Raw genomic sequence first — 25,894 nt, 5'->3', positions numbered from 1 at the left:
ATGCGACAGATAACACAGGAGTATGACAACCTGTATTGTGAACTGTCAAATAAAGTTTAAATAATAGTTATATTTTCTTATAATTTTCAATGTTATGAGCAATTTTCTTAACTATTATTTCCGTAAGAACCATTTACACTGTTACTAAGCACACAAAACAATCAATAGAATTGGTCTAGCCCTACTCGATCTTTTGTTTAGGGACACAATTAGCGACTCATTTTTATTCAGATCATGGCAAAATAATAGCAAGCTTGAAATAGAAAACTTACAAGCGTTTGTAGCGGAGAGCTTGAGAGATTCGGCATGTCTAATCGCTGCATCAAGGGAAGCACGTGCCTCACTTCGTTGTTTCAATTCGATGTGACAGTCTGTACGACGCAATAATAGCCTGTGCTGCTGGTCCGTCGGGTAGCCATTGGCAATAGCCAGTGTTATATCTGATAGGCATTCCTTAAAATAATAACATTTTATACAAATGTGAAATTATTATTAACATATTTTATATAAATGATAAATAATTAGATCACAGCTAAATAATACTGCATTCAAGCGGTGTTGTGTTCCTGTGGTAAGTTAACCAGAGCTCCTAGGGGGATTCGGGGTAGGGACGGCAACACGCTTGCAATGCTGTGATGCGTTTTAGTTGTATAAAAAAAATTAGAGGCCATGTTCTTCAATTAAGAATGATGGACTTTTAATTTAATTTTTATTTTTTATAGGAGATATTGGCCAAGTAGAACATTTACAGGCTAACACAACCTTGCAGTAATTTGCCCGATTATTGCTCGCGTCAATATATTTCTAACGAGACAAAAAGTTTCCTCGGCTTAATTTCCTTTATCAGTCCACGTATAAAATAAGTCACGCGGAATTTCACCCGTCACCCGGAGTTTTGATCCCCTCCCCCTTTGTACCTCCTAACAAATATTACGTCATAAAGGCTATGCCCTTCTATAATAAATGTTTACGTGATTAGAAATAGCATACAGATATTATAATAATTTAATTGTTTTAATTTTAAAAATATATTAAAAAACCCTTCTCTTCGATCTATTGCTTCGTGCTAAGCGAAACCCCCCGTCCCTCATATTTGTTTTGTTGTCTCCCTTAGTTGAACGTATTTTATGGACAACCCCTTAGCTCCTGGCATAAATAATTTAAAAATTTAGAACTTTTTTGAAGAAATAAATATTTAACTGAGGTAGAGCATAGATGGAAATTTCCTGCTCAAAACATGGAGCAGTCCAACTGGGGTAGTAATCTCGACCTAACAAAAGATCACAGCAAAATAATACTGTTTTCAAGCCGTGTTGTGTTCCTGTTGGTGTGTAAGGTGACTAGAACTCCTGGGGGGAATTAGGGATAGGGTCGGAAACGCGCTTGCGATGCTTCTGGTGTTGCAAACGTCTATAAGCTACGGTAATCGCTTACCATTAGATAAGCCGTACGCTAGTTTGCTGACCTAGTTATATATACTAGTGGTCGAAATTCGACTATAATTAACTTTAATTATAATTTTGAAAATTAATAAGGTTTTAATGAATTTATATCATGTGTTTGACATTCAGTACACAACAAATATATTTGACAAATAAATATATATGTTTCAAGATAAACAACGATCAAACATAATCTAGTCTTAATTTGACACAGACTAACAATAAACAAACGAGTATCTTTGCGATTGTGTCTCAAATACATGGTAGTGTGTGTAATGTTTTTTTTATTGATTTAATGTATTTTTTAAGCATAATTAAAAAAAATATTAATAGCATTCTGCACTCCAACTACAACAACTATAACGCACTCAAGTGTGCGAATATTCATACTCCTAAGTCCGCGCAATTTTCGTAAAAAGTTACAAAGGTACAAAGTTTTTGCTTCACGTATTAATATATAGGAGATATTATATATATGCTAGCTGACCCCGCAAACGTTGTTTTGCCATATATGTTATAAACTCCCTTAATCCCCCCCTTCTTAGTGTATGAAAAATAGATGTTGGCCGGATGCACACAAAATTTCATAAAAATCGGTCCAGCCATTTCTGATGAGTATTGTGACTAACATTGTGACACGACAATTTTATATATAAGATTAACTAGAAAATCTTACTTGAAATCGTTTCATCCTTAATAAAGCTGCCGATCTATTCGCCAAGGCCAGGGAATACATAAGACTATTATGTTTAGCATATAGAACACTTTTTGTATAACAGTTATAGCTTCCTTCAACTAAGTTAGCTCTAAATTTTTCATTGCCTCTTTCTCTCCACAATAAGGAGACTTCATCACATTTTAAAGCTGTATCTGACTCACTAATTTTCCTTGCATAGGTTGATTTCATTTGCTGTAGCCAATGAAGAAGTATTTTTCTGTAAATTGAAATGCACTAATGAATAATGATATTTGTTACCTACTATTGTACTATGCAGATTTTTTTCCATTTTAGCATTCATGCATTATTCCACTGAAAAGAGGAAAAGACAAACTATAAAAGAGAGTAATCACATTCATATTAAAAATAATAATAAAATGGTAATGATTTCTTACAGACAAATCTTGTCTAAGAAGGAACCGGTTGTGGTGATACATTTCAAACACATAGTGTATTCTGCTATTCATAAATGTATGTTAAAATTTGATTTCTATCACCTAAATATTATGTTATTTATAAATTCGATACCATTCGGATGCGAAATCTATACATTAAATATATAGATTTCGCACCCGAATCTTAAACTATAATGACTAGTTTCATATGTAAAAATGAAGACAGCAAGGCAAGGAACAATAATATTGATTTGTGAACAAAGCATGCACTGTTATTTTTATATTTAACTAGCGACCCGCTTCGGCTTCACAAGGGTGCAATGTTGATACTAAATATAAAATAAATATTTGCAATGTAAGCGCAAATAATGTATTTATTTACGACATCACATTATAAACCTCTAAAACTATCAGTGTTCCTCTCCTATATTATGCACGTATTATACATATAAACCTTCCTCTGGAATTACTCTATTTACTAAATAAAATCGCATCAAATTCCGTTGCGCAGTTTTCAAGATCTAAGCATATAGACAGCAGGAAGCGACTTTGTTTTATACTATGTAGTGATATCTACCCATGAAGCATTGAAGTAATTATTACAAAGTACAGGTCTGTATGTATTTTAATTGTTTCAATTCTCACACAAAATAATTGTAATAAAGAAAATGATTTTGCACACCTATTACCCACATGAGATTTGCATGTGGTAATTTACCATGTAAGACAACCTACACACTAAAAAAAAAAAGATATTTTTATAATTTCTAATAAGTGTGTTAGGCTGTAGGTACCTATGCAAAACATAACAAAATTATTCCGTTCAGTTTTCGGTTTTGAGACATTTTATTCTCATAAGAACGAGTTTTCACTTACAATTAGATAAACATGTTTACCATACTGACTGCTAACTAACCAGATAAGTTGTATAAGGTACTCGTATAAAACAATTAGTTAATGAAGTCATATTCTTATACATTGACAGGCTAGACAGTAATAAAATAAAATTGTAAAATAAATTAAAATTAAATGGCATTTGGCGAATAAATGACAACAGTGTTCCGAGCAGTAATCTTGTAGACTAAAGGGGGCGTTCAAGTAATACGTAAGGCAATTTAGGGGAGGGCGGATCTTGTAAAAGGTTAGGTCTTGTTAAAGATGTTACAGGGAGGGGGGGTCGAACTACGCTTTATGTAACGCAATGTTTTTTTTTAAATTTTTTTATGTAAAAAATAGTGTTACATAATGCGTTAAAACTAGGAAATTAAAATTTCTCAAGTTGCCAACCTTTATCGTTTATGTTTTACGAGAAATCACCCGACTATATTGTACCGTGAATGTCATTTTTATTTTATTCTCTCAAGTTGGAACCCTTTGAACCGCCCAGGAGCATTAGTCGCTATGAAGAGGGCGTCCAGGTTGTGTTTCTTAAAGTTTTGAATGACAAAGTTCTTGCCTTTCTGATACTGTGGGTTTTGGTCCGGCCACTGGCTTATCTGTGTTCAATTATGTTATTACTAATGGTTTATATGAAGACAATAATAAGTGATTCGAAATCATAGGCATGTGTATTCGCTGTGGACGACGCGTATTTCACACTCCTTATGGAAAGTAGTCGCACTGTAAACAAAAGCTTCTTTCTTATCGAAACCGACAGGGTACAGATTGACGCCAGCTTATACAAAAGAAATAAGATTGTGCCACACTGCCACGACCCAGTGATGATCAGGTAAAAGTACAAGACAGCCCAAGACCATCGTGAAAGGGTAGGGGCTTAGCGACTTGCTGCCAAAAGACTAAATGAGCTTCATTACATTGTGCGCCGTTGTGAATCATCGTCTGAGGATGCCAATTCGCTCGACGAAGAAGAAGTTGATGCAAGTGGTTTAGCAATCCCGGTAACCAAAGTCTTGGACAAAGGAGCAGTAACTCCAATTGAAATTGATTTTTTTACATAATAATAATAACAATAATAAAAAATGTTCAATGTCCACCAAGAATGAGCAACGTTACAAAAAAAAACACCAGGTAAAAACAAAGTTCCTTCGGATAGTATAGAAGCAACACAATTTGAAAAAAAAAATGTTGAATTTTATATATATTTTCTAGTTCTTGATTTTTTTTTAAATTTTGTTGGTGGTTTTAATCAAATATATAAAAGTATTTAGGAAATTTAGTATTTTAGAAAAAAAAAATACCGTAAAATAAAATAAATCAAACAAAATAATAATAATAAAAATAATTCAAACTATTAAGTGAAATAAAAAAAACGTGTGTCTTTGTTTATTTTTGTCGACAGTATAAAATTACACAAATAATTTTAAAAAAAAGATTACTTAGTAATATTTTAGTTTTACAAACGTTATTATTATACAGTCGTGTGACTGATATTACGTCATTTCCGTTATGTATTTTTCTTACGGTTTTAGTATCATTTTTTTCAGTTCGGTCGCCCAGCCAAATGTCAAGCCTGCCGTAAGGAACTTCGTTCCAAAACAGCATACGTACAAAAGGCAGCCTTATCGCTAATGAGCGATCTCTTTCAGGCAACCTATGAGCAGCGGAAATGGAACATAGATAATATAGGTAGGTGTACAGTAAATATAAAAATTAAAAAATGGATGTACGTAAGAAGTATGTATAAATGGAAAAATAATAGGCATACATAAACGTATTTAACCAATTATGTATATTATGATTCAATTTAAAGTAAAGACAGAAGATAATATGTAACTGGATAGATAGGGTGAGTATTATAATTGAAAGGAAATAGTGCTTTACAGATTTTGAAAACTGTCTTGAACAGTTAATGATTTAGTATAAAAGATAGTGGAGCGGGGAGTAATTTTATTCGGGCTTCATATTAGTAAGAAACGATCGTATTGGCAGAAGAGGTGGTGGTGTAGCTATATATATTAAAAGTCATCTATCCTTTAAACTTATATGCCAATCTTCTCCAACTCATAACGCTTCTATAGAATATATTTTTTTGGAGATAAATTTAGGGCGTAAAATAGCTCTTGGAGTGATCTATTGTCCTCCAACGATTGATTACTTTTCGCCTTTGGAGGACGTTTTCGAGCGTGTTTTGTCTGATTACAAAGAACTTGTGATAATGGGAGACTTTAATACCTGCTTACTCAGAAATGATCATAGATCATCCAAACTTCGTGCAATTGTTGATTCAGTTAACTTGGAATTTCTGCCACTTTTACCTACACACTTTACAAAAACTTCTGATTCTCTTTTAGACCTTGTCATTTGTTCAGATATTAAACGTGTTTCCAGATTTGGCCAATACCCAGCCCCCGCTTTCTCTCATCACGATTTAATTTACGTCTCTTACAATCTTAAAACCCCAAAGCCTAAGCCTCCTACTTTATTTCTAAGGAATTTTGGCATCCTTGATATTGAAAAATTATCTACTGATGCGTCTTCCATTCTCTGGGCTTGTGTTTACGAGATGCAGACTATTGATGCTAAGGTCAATTTTCTTTGTTCCAATATCACTTACCTTTATAACAAGCACGCACCTTTACGTAAAGTAAAAATAAGGAGGAACGGGACAGCCCCCTGGATTAATTTGGATATACGAAAAGCCATGGCCAAGAGGGACAGTGCATTTCGAAAATTTAAGCTGTATCGATCGGAAATCAATTGGTCAATCTACAAAGCTGCTAGGAATAGGTGTAACCAAATGTGCAGGAATCACAAGCGCCGATTTATTTCGGATAAAATATGTAACTCCTCAACTACAGACACTTTAAAATTTCTTAAATCTTTAGGTATAGGCAAAGACACTAACTCTAATAACAACATTTCCGTAGATATTGATGACCTAAGCCGCCACTTTAATACTTCTCATGTTTTTGATGATAACACCAAACATGACACTTTATCTACGATCCTAAGTCTGCCGAAATATGAAAAGTCCACATTTAGTTTCTCACAAGTAAGTGATGCCGATGTACGCAAACGTGTGTTGTCACTTAAATCCAAGGCTCTAGGTTGTGATGAAATTGGTCGCACAATGATTATTCATATTTTGGAATCTATACTACCTGCTGTTACTCACATTGTCAACTTTTCTCTAACTTCAGCTACCTTTCCGGATTTGTGGCGGCGGGCTCTGGTTCTCCCATTACCAAAAATTTCTAACGCATCCCTTCCGAATCATTACCGTCCTATTTCTGTTCTCCCGTTTCTCTCCAAAATTCTCGAATCTATCGTCCACAGCCAGCTGTCTGAATATCTTTTATCTTGCAACTTATTGGATCATTTTCAATCCGGATTTCGTGTAGGCCACAGCACTACTACTGCTCTGATTAAAGTGACCGAGGATATAAGAGAGGGGATGGAGAACAAATCCGTGACAATTCTAACACTTATAGATTTTAGTAACGCTTTTAACGCGGTGGATCACGATTTGTTACTCGCTCTAATATCTCGTATTAACATCTCTGACGTTGCTCTTCAGTGGTTTTCTTCATATCTTTGGGGACGCAAGCAAGCGATATGCATTGGCTCTAAGCGTTCTGATTGGTGCGACGTTGCTGCGGGCGTTCCTCAGGGTGGAATTCTCTCCCCACTACTATTCTCACTATTCATTAATTCTATTACTTCTATACTTTCCTGTCAGTACCACCTTTACGCTGATGACTTGCAGCTTTATGCACAAACTAGCATCGACCGTCTTGATGATTCCATTGCTAAGCTTAATGATGATCTTTCGCGTATCTCGGTCTGGACCAAAAATTTTGGAATTAATGTCAATCCCTCTAAGTGTCAGGCTATGATTGTTGGAAGTTCTCGTCAACTATCAAAAATTCAACAACCTACATCACCTCTCTTTTTCAATAACGTGGTTATCCCGTTTTCCTGTAAGGTTAAGGATTTGGGTGTGACTTTGGATTGCTCTCTCAGTTGGGCGGATCAGGTTCGTGAGATATCTCGCAGGTTTTATGCATTCTTTCATTCTATCTTGCGCTTTAAAAATTTTCTTCCCGTGAAGGCCAAGATTGATTTAGTAAATTGTTTTCTTTTACCTTTTATTGATTACGGCGATGCTTGCTACCCTGACTTAAGCGAGGAGCTCCTGATCAAGCTGCAAAGACTGCAAAATACTTGCATTCGCTTCATTTATGGGCTGCGCAAATACGACCATATTTCGTCCTACCGGTCTCAACTGCAATGGCTGCCGATTAAAGAAAGGCGAAAATTGAGAATTCTCTGTACCCTCTATTCTGTAATTTCCAACCCTTTTGCTCCTTCTTATTTAAAATCTAAATTTAATTTTCTCTCTAACACTCATTCTAGGGATCTTCGTTCTTCTCTTAACCTTACTCTATGCATACCTTCTCATAAATCTGGTTTTGTGTCTAATTCTTTTACAGTTAATGCCATCAGACTGTGGAATGAGTTACCGGTCAACATCAGGAACTCTCCTTCTCAACTTTCTTTTAAAACCCAGGTTAAAAAGTGGTACCTAAAAAAACTCTGTCAATAGCCCCCCCCTATTTATCTTTTTACTCTCCTCATCTTAGGCTTACATTAATATAACTTCATGTCATGACATTTCTTCGTGTGTTTACTTTTGTTTGAACATATTTTTTTCTTTTTCTCTTTTTTTTATATATTTTGTTTGTAATATGTATATATGTATATATATAAGTATATTTATGTATTTATATGCGTATGTTTATTTTGCTTGTATTGTTTTATAGTCCTACCTCAACACTTACTTTTACTATTTTTTTTACGCCTTAAGGTTGACTGGTAGATAAGGCTGTACGGCCTTAAGTCCGCCTTTTGCGCAACGTGTTATCTTGATGTGTTGTTTTGTTGTTTTTTTTTTTTTTTTGGAGTTGTGTAATAAAGTTTAAATAAATAAATAAATAAATAATTTTAAGTACACTGTCAGTGGAGCGAAGGCTTTGCTTATGGGGCTCGTTGCGATATGTAAACCATATTTTTAGGAAAGAAGGAGTAACAGGATTGGATAGTATACAGTATAACAATGTATGAGTGTGAGTATTCCTGCGAATGCGAATTGAGAGCCATTTGAGTTTTTTACGGAAATAAGAGATCATTATCTCTGATCATATACTGAATACGCTAAAGCTTATTAAGTTGATCCTTTTTAATGTCAAGATAAGAAGAGTAAGCATATCAAGAATGGGAAAGAAAAGACTATGTATAAGCCCAATTTTGGTGGAATTATGAAGAAAATTTTGCAGTCTATGGAGTGATCCAAAAATTTCTAAAATTGCGTTACGTAATACTTGAACGCACACAAAGTTATTATTATTATTATTTAATTAATTTTATTTTTAAAAGTTGTTTATCATATAAGTTTTCAGATGACGAGTTAGCGCAACAGTCACATCACTGGTTTGTGGCTGTTGCGCTGACGGTTGTGGGTTCCATCCACATGACAAACATATGTATTGGACATACAGATTTCTAGTGGGGGCTGTTGAGTTTCAGGCATTTAATTATTATTATTATTATCTTTTATTCAATATATTTCCTTATTATTAGTCCTTGTAGGTCTCTCTACCGTGCCTCAGAGAGCATGTTAAGTCGTTGACCCCGGTTGTTGTCATGTACACCTGATAAAGATCATTACTCATAGTAGGGAATATATCTACCAACCCGCATCAGAGCAGCATGGTGGATTAAGCTCTGATCCTTCTCCTACATGGGGAAAGGGCCAGCAGGCTATTACAGGCTGAAGTGTATCATACAATTTTTACTATTTTTAATTTTAAATATGGTTAGTGGAATTAATTTTTAACGTTTCTTTTCTATTTTTTTTTTTTTTTTTGTTAATAGTTAATATTTATTTATCTTATATTTTATTTAATATGAACATAAAGTTGGTTTTCTAAATTTATGTATACTTTTACATTTTTTTTTTTTGTTTGGCAAATTGTTCATAATTGATCGGCATCAAATATCATACATTGTTTTTGTCATAGTTAAGGGTTCTGTGCTAAAAGATTTATTTTATTTGTATTCCTCAAGTAATATTTGTATTTTTCTGAGTCAGGCTAACACTTGTGTGTAAAAGTGCAAGTGTTATATTTATAAAGATTTTAAGTTAGTGTTAGTGTTATATTAATAAACTTTTTGTGAATTGAGTGAATTTATTTTGTATGAATTGCAAATCTTTTAGCGTGGTTTTAAAGGCTGAATCCCATATTTTGATTAGATATTGACGATGTGACTTGACTAATACATTATATATATCATTGCAAACATATTATGTGGTATGCAATTAGACACTTTGTGCAGATAACTTATGCCCAAACGGACCTTGTGCTTGATATACCCCATGTGTAGTTTTCACCTAAGTCTTTCATCTAACTACAGTCTAGGTATTTTTCTTGATCTATGAATTATTGTATTGTTCATTATCAGAGGGATTTGGTCAGATACTTTCTTATTTTTTGCAGTGAATATTATTATTATTATTATATATGATGTTTTCATTACATTTACTGTCGAAAATAATGTAGGAACCACTATGTACGAGAACCTCATAGTTACCTTGAAGTGAATCAATAATATTATTTAGGGCATGAGTAAAAGGGACATCTGTTGTCAACGTTCATTGTTAAATCACCAGTAAAATTTATATTAATTATGTTGTTAACATAAAAATGATGACATAAAAATTACTGTATCAAAAACAACTAAACATAATATGAGTTGGAAAGTTAGTAGCTTAAGGGGTCCCAGTGGTCTAGAAATTTCGAAAAAAAAATTTTTTACTTCATATTTCGAAAGTACAGTATCTCAAAAGTATACTGATAAAATTTGGTGACGATATTTTCAGTATTTCATGTTGTAAAGCCTACACCCAGACCACGACAAACACCTGTATCCAGTTAGTGTGCCTGTTACTAAATTGTAAAATATCCCAATTTAAAACTGCAGCAAATAATCGTTGTCAAGGGAAAAACGTACTATTTAAATTTTGATTTGAGAACAAAGTTCTTAGCACAATTTATTTACAACAAAACACAAGTTGAGTAATACTATGTCATAAAAATTTATACGTATTTCATATTGGTATGACAATCTTCCTTCAACAATTCACAGGCAGATTTATTTAGCAGATTTCTATGAATTGTTAAGTAATTATAAATTATTTGCAGGTTTGTTCTTATTATAAATGTAACAAAACTTTTTAAAGTATTTATTATAGAATAAATAAAATCATTTATTCTATAACAAATACTTAAAATTATATGATAAAATTATAATATTTAAATAAATACTGTATGAAGTACGTACTGCACCCCCTCATTATTGTAAAAATAATTCATAGTGTCGATTTCAGTTTCATTTGTTCGATCGATTTTCTTCTCTTCCGACGATAATAACAACAACAAGATCTCCCACTGTTTTGCACAATCTTTAGGCATACAATTAACACTATGCATTTTAATAACAATGAAATAAAAGAAAAATTAATTGATTGATGTTTATACACGATTTGTTTGGGAAAAGTAAAGAAGTAAAGACTGACACTTTTGAAAATAGTTAACAGCACAGATTAGATATATGTATAAACAACGGATACCGACTATAAAATAGTAGACCGTAATACCGTATCTGGTATCACCATACCGTAGTGATTGTATTGTACATTCTATAAATTACCATATCATATTTTCTTTAACTTACTCTGCGGTCAAAGTGTTTATGTAAGTTGAATTCGTATTTTTGATACCAAAATATTGGTGAAATAGATGGTAAACGGCGATGGTATGGTATGGTATGGTTAACACGGGCTGGTTTCCGCAACTCGACGACTTTGCGCCTATTTTGCGTGTGTGGGAGTAATCCGATTCACTCATGCCACCCAAGCTCCTCCAGAAACTTTAGAAGTTTTTTTGGCTTCTTGAAGATCTCCGGAAGTGTTTTCAGGGTGCCTGAGGTGATATGCGACCTCCGCGCCATGTATACGATCTCCGTAGTGTTGTTAAAACCAAACGTGTCAACTTTTGTCGTGTCAACTTTGTTATTTATTATTATTAATTTAAGTCATTATATTTGTCTAGTAGAATTCTTTCAGTTAAATAAAACCAATATTCCTCTTGGTTTCTCGTTTATTATGCCACAGTGCCAAGATGTTGTGCCCGGTAAGCCGCTACACCTTGACAGTAAAGAAGTACATGCGTAGCCGTTTCTTCTGTTCCCATGCAAGCTCTGCACAGGGGACTGTCTGTAATGCCCATATTAAATAGGTGTTTGTTATACGGACCGTGTCCGTGGTAAACGGCGATATTATTGCTACAAGAGCTACCTGTTTTAGATAATCTTGAGTCAAAGACTCTGACTTGGATATCTCACACACACACGCACACATTTTAGCCTATCGCAGTCCACTGCTTCACATAAGTTCGCGCCAAAAATCGTCGTCACTCACGTCTTTGCCCATAGTGCGTCTTTACCACGCTGGGCAGGCGGGTTGGTGACTGCAGGGCTGACTTTGTCGCACCCAAAACGCTGCTGCCCGTCTTTGGCTTGTGTATTTCCAAGCCAGCAGTTAGATGGTTATACCGCCATCGGTCTACGTTTTAAGTTCCATGATGGTAGTGGAACTGTGTTATCCCTTAGTCGCCTCTTACGACACCCACGGGAAGAGATGGGGCGGCTATATTCTTTACTGCCATAACCACACAGCAGAAATTAAGGAAATATCCGAATGTGCAATTAAAGTTTTAGATAATTTCAGATAGAGGAGTCCAAGAGCCTGTTTCACCGTTTGTCGTTAAAACTGTTGGACATATGACGCTATCCAACAGTTAAAAGTTTCTGATGAATTTCATTTTTGACCATTAAATGTCAATTAATTTAAGAATTATTTTACTGAGGTCATCGCCAACCCAGAAACCAAAATGACGTTTTAGGTTAGTCCATATGAGCTCAGATTTATGATTTGGACTTCAGATTAGACAGAATAACGTTTTAAAGATATCTTCAAAAAGTTGAATGCGCTACCTAACGTAGACTTTCAAATCTCATCAAAAATCTTTTTTCTGAACTCGTAAAAATGCGTAATCACTAGTTTGGCAAACAAGTGTACGGCTCACCTGATGGTAAGAGATTACCGTAGCTTATAGACGCCTGCAACACCAGAAGCATCGCAAACGCGTTGCCGACCCAATCCCCGATCCCCCCAGGAGCTCTGGTCATCAACAGGAACACAATACTGTTTGAAAGCAGTATTATTTAGCTGTGATCTTCTATAAGGTCGAGGTACTTCCCCAGTCAGGCTGCTCCATATTTTGAGCAAGAAATTCCTGCTGTGCCCTACCTCAGTTCATAGCAGCCTCTTGACGATACTCTAGCTGGGGAGTCATCGGACACTTGGCTAGCGGGCTAAACTACCGACGGTGCACGGTCGAGGTCTTTCTCGATATGGAGAACCACCTTTGACCGTGTAGGTACGCCGGTGGTCAAGAACATCGAAACAATGGCACCGTTTGAGTAAAAAGAAAGTAATTATTTCATTTTTATCCGTGAAGATCGGTAAATATCATGTATATATGTAGGTATATAGTTCGTATCTTAGATTAATGGCATCGCTGTCTTTTTGTTGATCATGTTAACCGACTTTCAAAAACAGGGGAGAAGGTTCTCAATTCGATTGTACTCTTATATATAAAATTCTCGTGTCACAATGTTAGTAACATACTCCACCGAAACAGCTGGATCGATTTTTATGAAATTTTGTGTGCATATCGGGTAGGTCTAAGAATTGGCCAACATATCTTTTCATACCCATAAGATACAAGGAGGAGATTATATCTCGTGTCACAATGTTAGTAACATACTCCACCGAAACAGCTGGATCGATTTTTATGAAATTTTGTGTGCATATCGGGTAGGTCTAAGAATTGGCCAACATATCTTTTCATACCCCTAAGATACAAGGAGGAGATTAAGGGAGTTAATATATATGGCAAAACAACATTTGCCGGGTCACCTAGTTTTTTTAACCGACTTCCAAAAAAGGAGGAGGTTCTCAATTCGACTGATCTTCGATTTTTTTTTAATGTCTTCGATTTTTTTTTAATGTATGTTACATCAGAACTTTTGACTGGGTGGAGCGATTTCGACAAATTTTCTTTTAATCGAAAGGTGGTATGTGCCAATTGGTCCCATTTAAATTTATTTGAGATCTAACAACTACTTTTCGAGCTATATCTAATAATGCGTTTTTACTTGACGCTTTTTTCGTCGACCTACGTTGTATTATACCGCATAACTTTCTACTGGATGTACCGATTTTGATAATTATTTTTTTGTTGGGAAGGAGATATCCCTAGTTTAGTACCATGATAAGGAAACCAGGATCTGATGATGGGATCCTAGAGAAATCGAGGGAAACTCTTGAAAATCCGCAATAACTTTTTACTAGGTGTACCGATTTTGATAATTCTTTTTTTGTTGGAAAGAAGATATCCCTAGTTTAGTACCATGATAAGGAAACCAGGATCTGATGATGGGATCCCAGAGAAATCGAGGGAACTTCTTGAAAATCCGCAACAACTTTTTATTACGTGTACCGATTTTAATGATTTTTAATTTAATCGAAAGCCGATGTTTATCATGTGGTTACATTTAAATTTCATCGAGATCTGATTACAACTTCTAGAGTAATCTTTGATAATGCGTTGTTACTTGATAATTTTTTCGTCGATTTACGTTGTACGTACTCGTCGATGTAATTGAAGTCGGTTTTTTTTTCGTTTGCGAGCAAACACAATTATTATTTTTTTTAAATATAATTGTTACCTTTTGACTGGGGGGACCGATTCGATGATTCGATGACTATTTTTTCGCACACCTACGTTGTAGTATAGCCGTATAGCGTACTTATAACTTTTCACTGGGTGTACCGATTTTGATTATGTTTGTTTTAATCGGAGGGTTGTTGTCTTGTGGTCCTATTGAAATTTGATCGAGATTTGATGACTACGTTTTAAGTAATCTTTGATAATACGTATTTATTTACTCGAGTATTTTTTCGCCAACCTTGTTGTATTACCTGACTACTTGTCGATGTAATTGTTCTTTTACTACAAACACAATTATATATTTGTTGTTGAAATTTTCGACTAATCACTCTCACAAAATTATGTAACGGTTTCTTTTGGTTTTAGTACAATTTTCTTCTTTGTAAGAAAGTGATTAGTGTTTAACCTTGTTTCATTTTGTATTATTCGACGTTCTTATAAAATTGTACCGTTAGGAAAAGGTGTTTTTCGATCAGTTTTAGCTGTCGAGATTAATTCCTTGATGCGTATAGGGAATTCCTTTTCTTTGTTTTTTGACATATGTGACTTCATATAACCTTAGCATCTAGCGGTATTACATTTACATATATGTCAAGGTTGTAAAGATATAATAACTTTTATGTTTGTTTTATGAAGAAGATTTATTATATTTTTTGATTAAATATGCCAATTTCCTTTTCAAAAATAGGACAAAAACTGTATTATTTTTGTTACATGTACAGAATGTCAGTATAAGGCCTAAGAAGTTGTTAGGTTTTTATAACACAAATCATTACTGAACCTACTATCAATCAAGCTTGTAACTTATAATTTATTTCCTAAATCATTATCACAAAGTGACAAATAGAAGAGCGAGAGGAATTTTTATGTTTTCTAAGATAAATAAATAAAACTGGAGTGTCTGTTTGTAATATTAAAATTACCGTTTTTTACTAAATGCATAAGGATGTATACGATATGTACCGTACATATACCAAAATAAAAAAAATTGTCTGTTTGTTTTGGCTAATCTTTGAAATAGCTGGATCGATTTTGACAGGACTTTCATTGACAGATAGCTTACTTATGTTTGTATATATTTATGTAGGTATATACCGTTTAAATGTATGAATATTGTATTATATAAGTACGTTTAGTACTATAAATTGATTTAATTATGTGTATTAAACTTGCATTGTTGATTGCGCACTATTACCGACATATTTTTCATATACTACTTTTATTAAAGGTTGCCTGGAAGAGATCGCTATAAGCGATAAGGCTGCCTTTGCATACATTACTTGTTTTTGTATCTAATCGTTCCGAAATATATCTTTTTTTTGTGTGTGCAATAAAGCTTAATAAATAAAAATTAAATAAAAAAATAGCTTTGCGAACTACAAAATTAAAAACTATTTTGTTAAAATCCATGCGAACAATGTCGCAGGCACAGCTAGTTACTAATAAATATTACACCAGAAACTTTCCCTAAATGTTCAAGTTGTCTGTGTTAACATATTACTAAGAATTTTACTAATTTCGAAATAAATTAAGTAGTTAATCTTTGTTCTTTAGCTTTGAGCATAATAAGAATTTATTTTAAAAAATTCATAACAACTGTCTTCCAACTAAATTACTATGTAATATTGTACCAGAAAATATAAGATTACTATATTAAATCTAAAATTGTGAGTGGAGAATCTAGAATTTTTAATCTAAAATTTTTATAAAGTACTAATAATAATAAATTCTTTATTTCCAGTAAATAGTACATAAAGATATTTATTACATCCCTATCACAAAATATTTAGACACAAAATTTGAAACATAGCATCTGCAGCCAAACTAGGAATTGAATGAATCCCTATTTTCATTTGTCATTTTTCCAAATACTTTAAATAAGGTTCCATGGAATGAAAAATCAATAAAATTGCATATGATTGGAAATTAAAAAAAAAACTAAATGGTTAGTTAAACTACTTATTTGATAGTTCCCAAGGTGGTAATCTGTCAGTTAACACCTAATAATGAGAGGATATATACATATAATACTAGTATTACGTATACTGTTTTAATTTATATTTGTTGAGAACAGTGAAATAGGTTTTTAGAGGATCAGACTTAATCACTTTTGTGCATACAATTCCATCACTGAAACTAACATACGAAGAGAAACATACAATTTTTTCAATATTTGTTTTCATTCACAATACTGGAAAGGCGAATATATGTAAAAATATAATGCTCTAACAATAACAGCTCGTTACACTATAGCTCATATGCTCTGTAGTTGAAGACTCACACAAAATATTACCCTTTCAATTGCCATTATTAGTTGATTAGTCATATTACTTTATTCATTCACTCTTAATTCTGAAAATAAATTAATTAGCCACTTTGGACATATAAATGATATAATGAAATAATGAAATGTTCTTGGTACTTGGTGAATTGCAAACGTCACACTCAATAACAAACTGTGAAAGTACGTTTCTTTAAACGCATACATTAAAATAAATCTGTACATCATTCTATAATGATTCTATATAAAACACCACATAGAGTTCTATGCTCGCGCTGTGCATCTTATTATATTTTATATATAAAATAATAAAATATACTTTGTACTGCCAATATAATTTAGTAACAAAACAGATATGTTCCAATGCTACGGCCAAACATCCCGATTATATGTTAATGATAAGGTACCTAGTTTGTAACCAAGGTGGCTCTCCTAAAAATTCAAGCTACTATTTAAAGGGACAGTAAGAACTAAATAATTTTTAGTATCAATTTTGAATATTCAAAAGTAATCTTTTGAGTAACATTTTTAATATACATTTCTTTTGAAAACCTGAAGAAATAATTTCATGGTAATAGTTTATGGTCTTATGGTTGGAATTGGAATAATGGTTACGAGTTCGACCATAAGAAATATTTGTATAAGTACCAAGTATCGTTTTTAAATACTTTCGTAACTATTGATTGTTATGTGTCAAACTACAATCAGATATTTATGGTTGATTGGGATCTTAGTTTTGTTTAAATGTAGTCATATCGAAATGTCCTATCTTTGAGAGTATACTTTGATACATAAAAGTAAATAGTCTATTAATTTGTCTCAAATTAAAAAATTTGATTCTTTCTTAATGCATTTACGATCTTGGAGCTAGAATCTCCCTACGGGATGTTTTTCAAAAGGTAGACATATTAACAATTGCGCCGCGGTATATTTATAACAATATTATACCACCAGACAATATTACCAGACTATATTACTATATTTATATTATATTATTAACCAGAATATTCATTGTTTTGAAATAAATAGTAACATTCGCATTCTAAACACGAGAAGGAATAGCAAAATTGTAACTCCAAGTTTTCGATTGCGCAACGTAAACCCTCTCCTTTCTGGGATATGGTATTCGCATGTATAATAAAATCCCACAAACAATTTTGGAATTGTCACAACATAAATTTAAAATCTTTAATAAAAAAATTAATGGATAAAGCTTATTATTCGGTGCAAGATTACATAGTTAATAAAGATGTGTGGACTTAGCGACGCTGTATTTTATGCAACATGTTACTAATTTTGTACTAGAACACAGTTTATATATTATTTTTCAAGAGTAACTGCGGAGTTTCTTGCCAATTCTTCTCTGCAGAGTCTATATTCCGAGTCGGTGGTAGCTTAACTTTTACAAAAATAATAATTTATTTTTAAAGTTTTAATTTGTAAAATGATGATTCGAAAGTGCTCTTGGGGCCTATTTTAATAAAGCTGATTTTGATTTTGATTTTGAATGACATAGCTAGACTAAATCTGGCCGAGTCGAATTCAAGCCGAGTTGCCGACGATTTATATGTAATCCATTGAGGAAGGAGTGCTAAGTTTTTTTTTTTAATTAAAAATGTATTGAGTACTTACAATATGCAAACAAAAATCAACGGAATTAATAAAAATGAGATATCAATTCAATAAATAAGTATCAGATCTTATTTTTTTCTTGAATTTAGTTCCTTACATGAGAAAAGTGTATTCACTGTTGTCTTTTACTATATGTTGAAGATTCTTTCGTCAAAAGGAACGTCGTAATATTGCATTCGAAAACGAACTCTATATATAAGAGGAAAAGCCTTAGGATAATGAGGTATTGTGGCCTTCAAACTTAACGAAAAAATTGGACTATGTTGTAGATATGCTCGTAAAAGGTTATAATATTAAGTTGTTAAACACATACTAAAGTTTTCTTATTAAATTTTTAAAATAAGAATAGGTTGCTAGTGTCATCAAAATTATATTTCTGGATTATAAATAAAGTAGTGAACAATAAAATTGCTATATAGGTAATAATTAAGTTATATGTATTTTAAATTTGTGACAAAACAAGAAGTTTAGTTTCAATGTTATTCGTAGTTTAGTCATTCATGCGCTCGTTGATAATTGTATTAGCGCAACCCAGATAATATTCGCAGTGGTAATAACTTATAATTATGTCCTTATTTTGAAACAGCATATTTAAATTATTCTAAGTTTAAGTATAACCAAGATAAGCTGTCATTTGATGACATAATGCAATAATTGCGGCAAATTCAAGGAGCGTTTTTGATAACGTTATTTATTGACGTGACTCATATTCGGTAAGTACTAAGTTATTGTTCGTCATAATAATAACCAATTTTCTGTATCTTGTCAACACTATAACACTAATCTTGAATTTGAATTTTCTTATTTTTATGAATATTTTAGTATATTTCTGTGAAGAAGCGGCTTATCCTTGATAAGGAACATTAAAGTTGTTATAAGAAAAAAACGAACTAATAAAGTGTCATAAACTTGAAATTAAAAAAGTGGCAATTCGTTATAATTTGTGAAATTATAAAATTATTATAAGCTTACTAGCTGACCTGGCGAACTTCGTATCACCTTATTTTTTTCTGAAATATAATAATAACATAATATATCAAAATAAAATATAGCCTATCTTTTAAGTTGGATCAAACTGCACACGGTGTGCAAATTTGACTAAAATCGGTTAAGTAGTTTAGGAGTCCATTGAGGACAAACATTGTGACACGAGATTTATATATATTAAGATTAATTCTATCGTGACTAAAACTTAAAAATCACAACATACCTAGTTAAGTAAGAAAGTCTCTCCAAATTAAAAATCACCTTTTTATCTTCAAATCAACGTCAACAATTATGGTAGTGTTTACTTACGTTTATAAAAAAAAAAAAAAAAATCTATAATATGACTTAATAATTTAGTTTCGACGTCACTCACGACGACGTTTCGACGTAAGATGATATCCATTAATTACGTAAGCTATTTTTCGATCAGTTTAGATGCCTCGCCCCCTTAGGTGAGAATTAGTGAGATTGTCCCCCCTCCTCCCTCATTCCCTTACGTGAGATTGACGCTAAATATAATAGAGATTGATGAGAAATAAACAAACTGTTTAAGTATAATGTAGTATTATATAAATTTAATTAATCTAAATGATTTTAATAGCCATGTCATTTATTTTAGCGGGCAAAATTAACAATCAAAAAATATATATTTTTTTCTATCTGTAATATTTTATATTTTTCAAAGTTGATATGAGATTTTCGATTATCCCCCCTCGGTTCAAATGAGATTTGGTGAGATTTCATTGGACCCTCTCCCCATTGAGCTCAGCTAATTAATGGATGTCCCCTAAGGAGGAAAAAATTTGCAAGAAGCTATCCATATTTCGAAAAAAAAAATGTTAATCTGTTGGAGCAAGGTCCGAGGAGTACGGTGGATGTCTTAGACATGTCAAATTGAAGCTCCTCTAACTTGGTTGCCGTTTGTTGTCCCGTGTGCGGTCTAGCGTTGTGTTGAAGCAGCAGTGGCCTAGAACGATTGATTATCCTCGGTTGTTTAGCAGCTAGCTTATCTATCATGGTTTACAGTTGCTGACAATAGACATCTGTCGTAATCGTCTGGCCAGATTTAAGAAAGCTGTAGTAAACGACACGGGCACCAGTACACCAAACGCTCACAAGTAACTTTTTTGATTTCATTTTCACTTGAGGCAGGATTTGGCTGGCTCGCCAGGATTCAGCGATTGCGCTGAGCGCTTCCGATTATCGTACATGATCCACTTTTTATCACATGTCATTAATGATTTGATTTAAAAATCCTTAATTATTGTGCTGGTTGAGTAATGTAACGCAGCAGTCTAAGTGCGTTTGTCGGTTTGCTTCACTCAATTCATTAGGAACCCACCTTTCAAGCCTTTTCACCTCCCCAATTTGCTTGAAGTGGATTAAAACAGTTTATCACTAACACCGCAGCCTGTAGCTAACTCGAACGTGGTTTGTGATGGATCCGCTTCAATAGCCTTCAATTATTCATTATCAACTTTGGTTTCCGGCCGTCCACGGGGCTTGTCCTGTAGATCGAAATTTTCAGAACGAAAACGTTGGAACCAAAAAAGTTACCCTTCGAGACGTTTCTGCAGCACGGTGGAACTCGTTCTCGTAAATAACACGATATTTCAAGTTTTTCATTTTGTAAACTGAGTGACGTAAAGATGGAAAACAAAAGAGGAAAAACAAGTGAATTATTGTTTTCGAAACGTTAAACGAAAGAGAAAATATTTGAGATCAAAGTGGCCGGTAAGACAAAACGCCAATTTCATATGTAAATATATAAATTCTAACCTAACCTAATACTAATTGAACCAAGAGACGTACTTATCTAACTCTTAGGTTTAACTCACAACGTACCTACACCTGAAGTATTTTAAATTTAAAAGTGTCTTTTATGCAGATATTTTCGGTTTCACCAGTTATGGATAAAGAATATCCTGCAAATAAGTTACGAATAGAGCTTTAGATTCATATTTGCGAATCATCATAATCAATCATATTTGAGAAATATTTAATAAATAGGTATAGTGGAATTCGATGTTGAAAAATCATAATAGGTATATCAAAAACTTTTGTCTGTTGGAAACCGCCATCCTTCAAATCGAGTTATCTAAAACAGTTAAAATTATCTTTTTAATTCTTTAAAAAATTGTATTTAAATCAATACGTTAGAAGATACATCACACACCTATTAATAAAAACTATACAACAAGAAACACATTTAAAGTAGTTACCAATATGGTTGGGAAGTTCGCCAATGATGCGGATTACATATATTTTTATTTACACAAGTACTATGTCGAACGGGTCGTTACTTATTTATAAATAAAGAAATTATTATTATAACGATAACTTCCAATATAGGCTATATTGAAAGTTATCGTGATATTGAAGATAAAGATTTTTTTTGAGAATATTTGTTTTGTAAAAATAAAAATACTCCAATGTACATTATTAGTAGAACAGGAAGTATAAATATATATTTACGAAAAGAATTTTCGATTGAAAATGATGCTTATTTTTTTTACTTTTTTAATGTATCTGTGCTCTCATTGTGTTTGTTGTATGTCTGTAAGCAGTGTATGTGTCTCAAATAAATGTCTTTCTTTCTTTCTTTCTTTCTTTCTTCTTTCTTCTTATTTGATATTAATCAAAATACGTAGAAAAATAAACATTGTAAGTAAAAAAAATTACAATATATTTTTGCATATAAAAAGGTAAGTTTTTACCAAGTTTCGTGAAGAAATATTTCTTTTGTGGGAGGTAAAAATATAAAACCCGCCAGTTTTTGAATTGTTCGTATTAGTTTTGAGGTTATGTAGTTAGGTTGTAAATCTTTTTATTACCTACAACTTTGCTATCTAACATTTTTCGATAGGACTAGTTCTGTCGGACATCGTGATTAACCGTTTTGAATCTTAAAATCTAACCCCTCCCTACTTCCTGACCTCAAATCGTCCGAAAATTATTATTATTCCTTTTTATATTTTATTCTTCTATTGGGTTTCATTCTGTTCTATTTGTTTCGACCCAAAAGTTATCGACTCTGGTCTACATTGTTTATATGACTGCGCCCGGGATTTCGTCCGCGTGGAATTTAAAATAAATTTTTGTTCAGTTCGCAGAGTTTCAAAATAAATAAATTACTAGAATGAAAGACGCCAAAATCGTTCCAGCCGTTTCAGAGATGAGCCGTGACAGACAGATAGACAGACGCACAGACAAAAATTGGAAAAAAATATTATTTTGGTATATGTACCGTGTATACATCCATATGCATTTAGTAAAAAACGGTTATTTTAATATTATAACAGACACTCCGATTTTATTTATTTGTCTAGATTTCGCTAGATTTCTCCGTCCGTAATGCGAATAACTTAACATTTATACATGTTAAATAAAAGGTAAACAAGATTAACTTTGAACAGTCAAAAGAAAAATTATTTGATAAAATAACTTTCTGTTTCTGTTTCAATAAAGTAATCATATCATTTGAGTGTTATTCAAATAATTGAGTGTAATTATATTTTTATTAATATTAAATAAAAATTGTTTGAAGAAACACAATTTATAACTATTCATTGTTTTATTTTCAGATAAGTTATGAAATAATTCTTGCGAACTTTGTTAGGTGCAATTATTTTGATTATTATTTTAGGACGTGATGTTGAGGATATATATATTATTTGTGTTGAAGACATCACAGTGTCCCATAAAAATACTTTCTCAATTGTTAGTAATGACTACACTTACCGAATCTACTTAACTACATTAAATTTTATAGAATTCGTTTGCCAAGTACCTACATAATCGTCTTATGATGTTTTTTTAAATAAATAATTAAAATAAAAAAAAATTATTGGTAACAAACACTGCTTACATAAGATAAAATTCAACAATATTCGATCCTAATACTAAATTATAAAGCTACTAGCTGACCCGGCGAACTTCGTATCGCCTAACACAAACTTTATCGTATGGTATTAAAGTTCAAATTGACTTTTAAGTATTATCACAAATCTTTTGAATGGGAGTATAGAAAAGTGTTGTTTTTAGACTTTTTCAGGAAATTTATTTTTTTTTTAGAATTTTTCTCTCCGTAAGAACCATCCTCGTACTTCAAGGAATATTTTAAAAAAAGAATTAGCGAAATCGGTCCAACCGTTCTCGAGTTTTGCGCTTAGCAACACATTAGGCGACTCATTTTTATATTATAGATATACAAAATTATAAATAAATAATTGTGTTTGCACGCAAACGAAAAAAACAAAACCAACTTTAGTTACATCGAGAAGTATATAATATAACGTAAGTAAACGAAAAAAAAAAAAAAATAACGAGGGTTTCCTTCGATTTCTCTGGAATTCCATCATCAGATCCCGGTTTTCTTATCATGGGATAACACTCTTGGGTTATCTCCTTTCTAACAAAAAAATAATTATCAAAATCGGTACGTAAACGACGAAGTTATCCCCGAACATACGTTATATACGGTATATATATATACGGTCGAATTGAGTAACCTCCTCCTTTTTTGAAGTCGTTATATCGTTGAGACATCGTTGTCCCAACACTGATTTTCGCATTTCGGTGAATACTGTGTATATAAAAATATCAAGAATGCTAATAAAATTCTCTTAGTGTTCAAATGCTTAAAAACTGACGAGTTTATTTCTTTTCTCAGTATCAATCTTACGATCTATTGGAAAATTAAAAAAAAAAAAAACAAATAGTTAAAAAGGTTGACATTTAGAGAAGGCTCATAACTTTTACGAGTATGTCATTAAATTCATATAGAAAAAATTATACGGGTATCTCAAAATTAATATCTGATTTGTAGCATTAACTATTTACAACAAGTTGTTATAACTTACTAGTTATTTTAATAGTTTCAGTTATTTTTGAAAATAGTGTATCGATATATTCGTAAGTATCAAATAAATATCTTTAAGAAGTTTTCACTTTTAAAAGTTGTACCAGATAATATTTCGTATCGACCTCAACCTATACTTTACCCTTATACGTATTTTAATAATGATAAGGCACAATGTGAAATAATGTGAATAATAATAAACTTTTATTGAGTTTTAAATAAAATCATTGGCAGTTGTTATGCCCGTTATTCATAAGTTAAGTGTAAGTGGTCCTTAATCCAAGAAAATTACGAATTATTTATAATAAACAAAAAGTTTCGACCTTTATGAGACTAAAAATTGAAAAAATTTGTTGATCCTAATTTAATCAACATTAATGTAAGTATTTCTCACTTGTAAAAAGTAATTAAAAGTATCTATGTTTTGTTTGCTATGCCCTGCGTTACACAGACTGCTATAGAAATCGACCTATGATGTCATAACATACGTAACATCATACGCTTATCGAGGTTACATCGTCATAGTATTGTGATTGTAATCTAACGAGCGCGCATACGACCTTCTTTCCTGGGTTGCTTTTTTAATTTAAATTTTGAATACATTTTTTGATATAAATTAATCAATTTTAATAGATCAGAGCGATTCTAGATAATTTGTTAATAATTTTATTTGCTCACAAAGGAAAAAAAAACTGACTTAAATTACATCTACGGGTAATACAAGTAAACGTAGGTAGAAGAAAAAATTATTAACTAAATACGTGCTATGAAAGATAATTCAAAAAATAGTCATCACGTCTCGATCAAATTTAAATTGAAACAGATTAGATTTCGATTAAAACGATAATCATCAAATTCGGTCATTCGCTTCAGTCTATCGTAGTCCACAGCTGGGCTTAGGACTTCACAAGTTCGCACCAAAAATGACGTGAACTCATGTGGGTTGCCCATAGTCACCATGCTGGTCAGGCGGATAGGTGACCGCAAGGCTGGTATTGTCGCACCGAAAACGCTGCTGCCCGTCTTCGGTCTGTGTATTTCAAAGTTGGATGGCTATCCCGCCATCGGTCGGATTTTTAAGTTCTAAGGTGGTAGTGGAACTATCTTATCCCTTAGTCGCCTCTTATGACACTCACGGGAAGAGTGGGGGTGGCTATATTCTTTACTGCCGTAACCATACAGTAGCAAAATGACCACTGTTATAATGACTGCCTGCGTGTATAAAGTGAAAAAATATGAAAATAGGTTTTTGCCTTACACAAGTTTGAAATTTTACCTGAAAAATTGTTAACGGTAATAGTGGAAAACTTTTTGATTTTTTCGTTATTAAAAAAAAGAAACCCGTGTACTTAATTCCGCTTTGCCGAAAATGCGTTACATCATTATGGAAAACAGCTGGTAGGTACTTTTCAAACTTGAATCTATTTTTACCAAATATAATAGCTGAGGATAACCGCAAGAAAATTCGCTTTAACTTAAAAAAACCGCATTCAATCTTCATCACATATAATATACATAGACTTAATTGGCGTTTAATTTACAACAATTATCTTTTTACGTCAAAGGCTAGAAACTTAAAAACAAAAACTTTCTAAAATGACTTAAAGCAAATAAATTATAGGTACGCAAGTTGAATATGACTTTGCTAAATTCCCTAAAACTCTACGACTTACTTATTTATAGATATTATATACTATACATAAAAACTGAAAAATTAAATTTTAATGTATAATAAAAATAGTTTAGCTACATTTGAGCTGCT

General features: G+C 32.5%; 2 protein-coding genes across 2 annotated transcripts in view; one reads left to right on the top strand and one right to left on the bottom strand.

Moving 5' to 3' along the window:
• The window catches only part of LOC123668735 (SET and MYND domain-containing protein 4-like), a 28,577-nt gene extending 17,492 nt beyond the window's left edge, over positions 1 to 11,085 (bottom strand). The window contains exons 1-3 of the mRNA XM_045602431.1: positions 10,857 to 11,085; positions 2,119 to 2,377; positions 273 to 453 (exon numbers count right to left, since the gene is read on the bottom strand). Of these exons, the coding sequence (XP_045458387.1) occupies positions 273 to 453; positions 2,119 to 2,377; positions 10,857 to 11,005 (589 nt within the window). The 5' untranslated portion in view covers positions 11,006 to 11,085. The remainder of the gene's footprint in view (positions 1 to 272; positions 454 to 2,118; positions 2,378 to 10,856) is intronic.
• A 7,427-nt stretch (positions 11,086 to 18,512) lies between these two features.
• LOC123668366 (coiled-coil domain-containing protein CG32809) overlaps positions 18,513 to 25,894 on the top strand; it is a 169,589-nt gene continuing 162,207 nt past the window's right edge. Inside the window, exon 1 of the mRNA XM_045602099.1 lies at positions 18,513 to 18,997. The gene's annotated coding sequence lies outside the window, so the exon portion shown is untranslated. The remainder of the gene's footprint in view (positions 18,998 to 25,894) is intronic.

Source organism: Melitaea cinxia, chromosome Z (assembly GCF_905220565.1).
Source record: "Melitaea cinxia chromosome Z, ilMelCinx1.1, whole genome shotgun sequence".
Classification (NCBI taxonomy): Eukaryota; Metazoa; Arthropoda; class Insecta; order Lepidoptera; family Nymphalidae; genus Melitaea; species Melitaea cinxia.
This window is presented reverse-complemented; position numbering and strand designations above follow the sequence as displayed.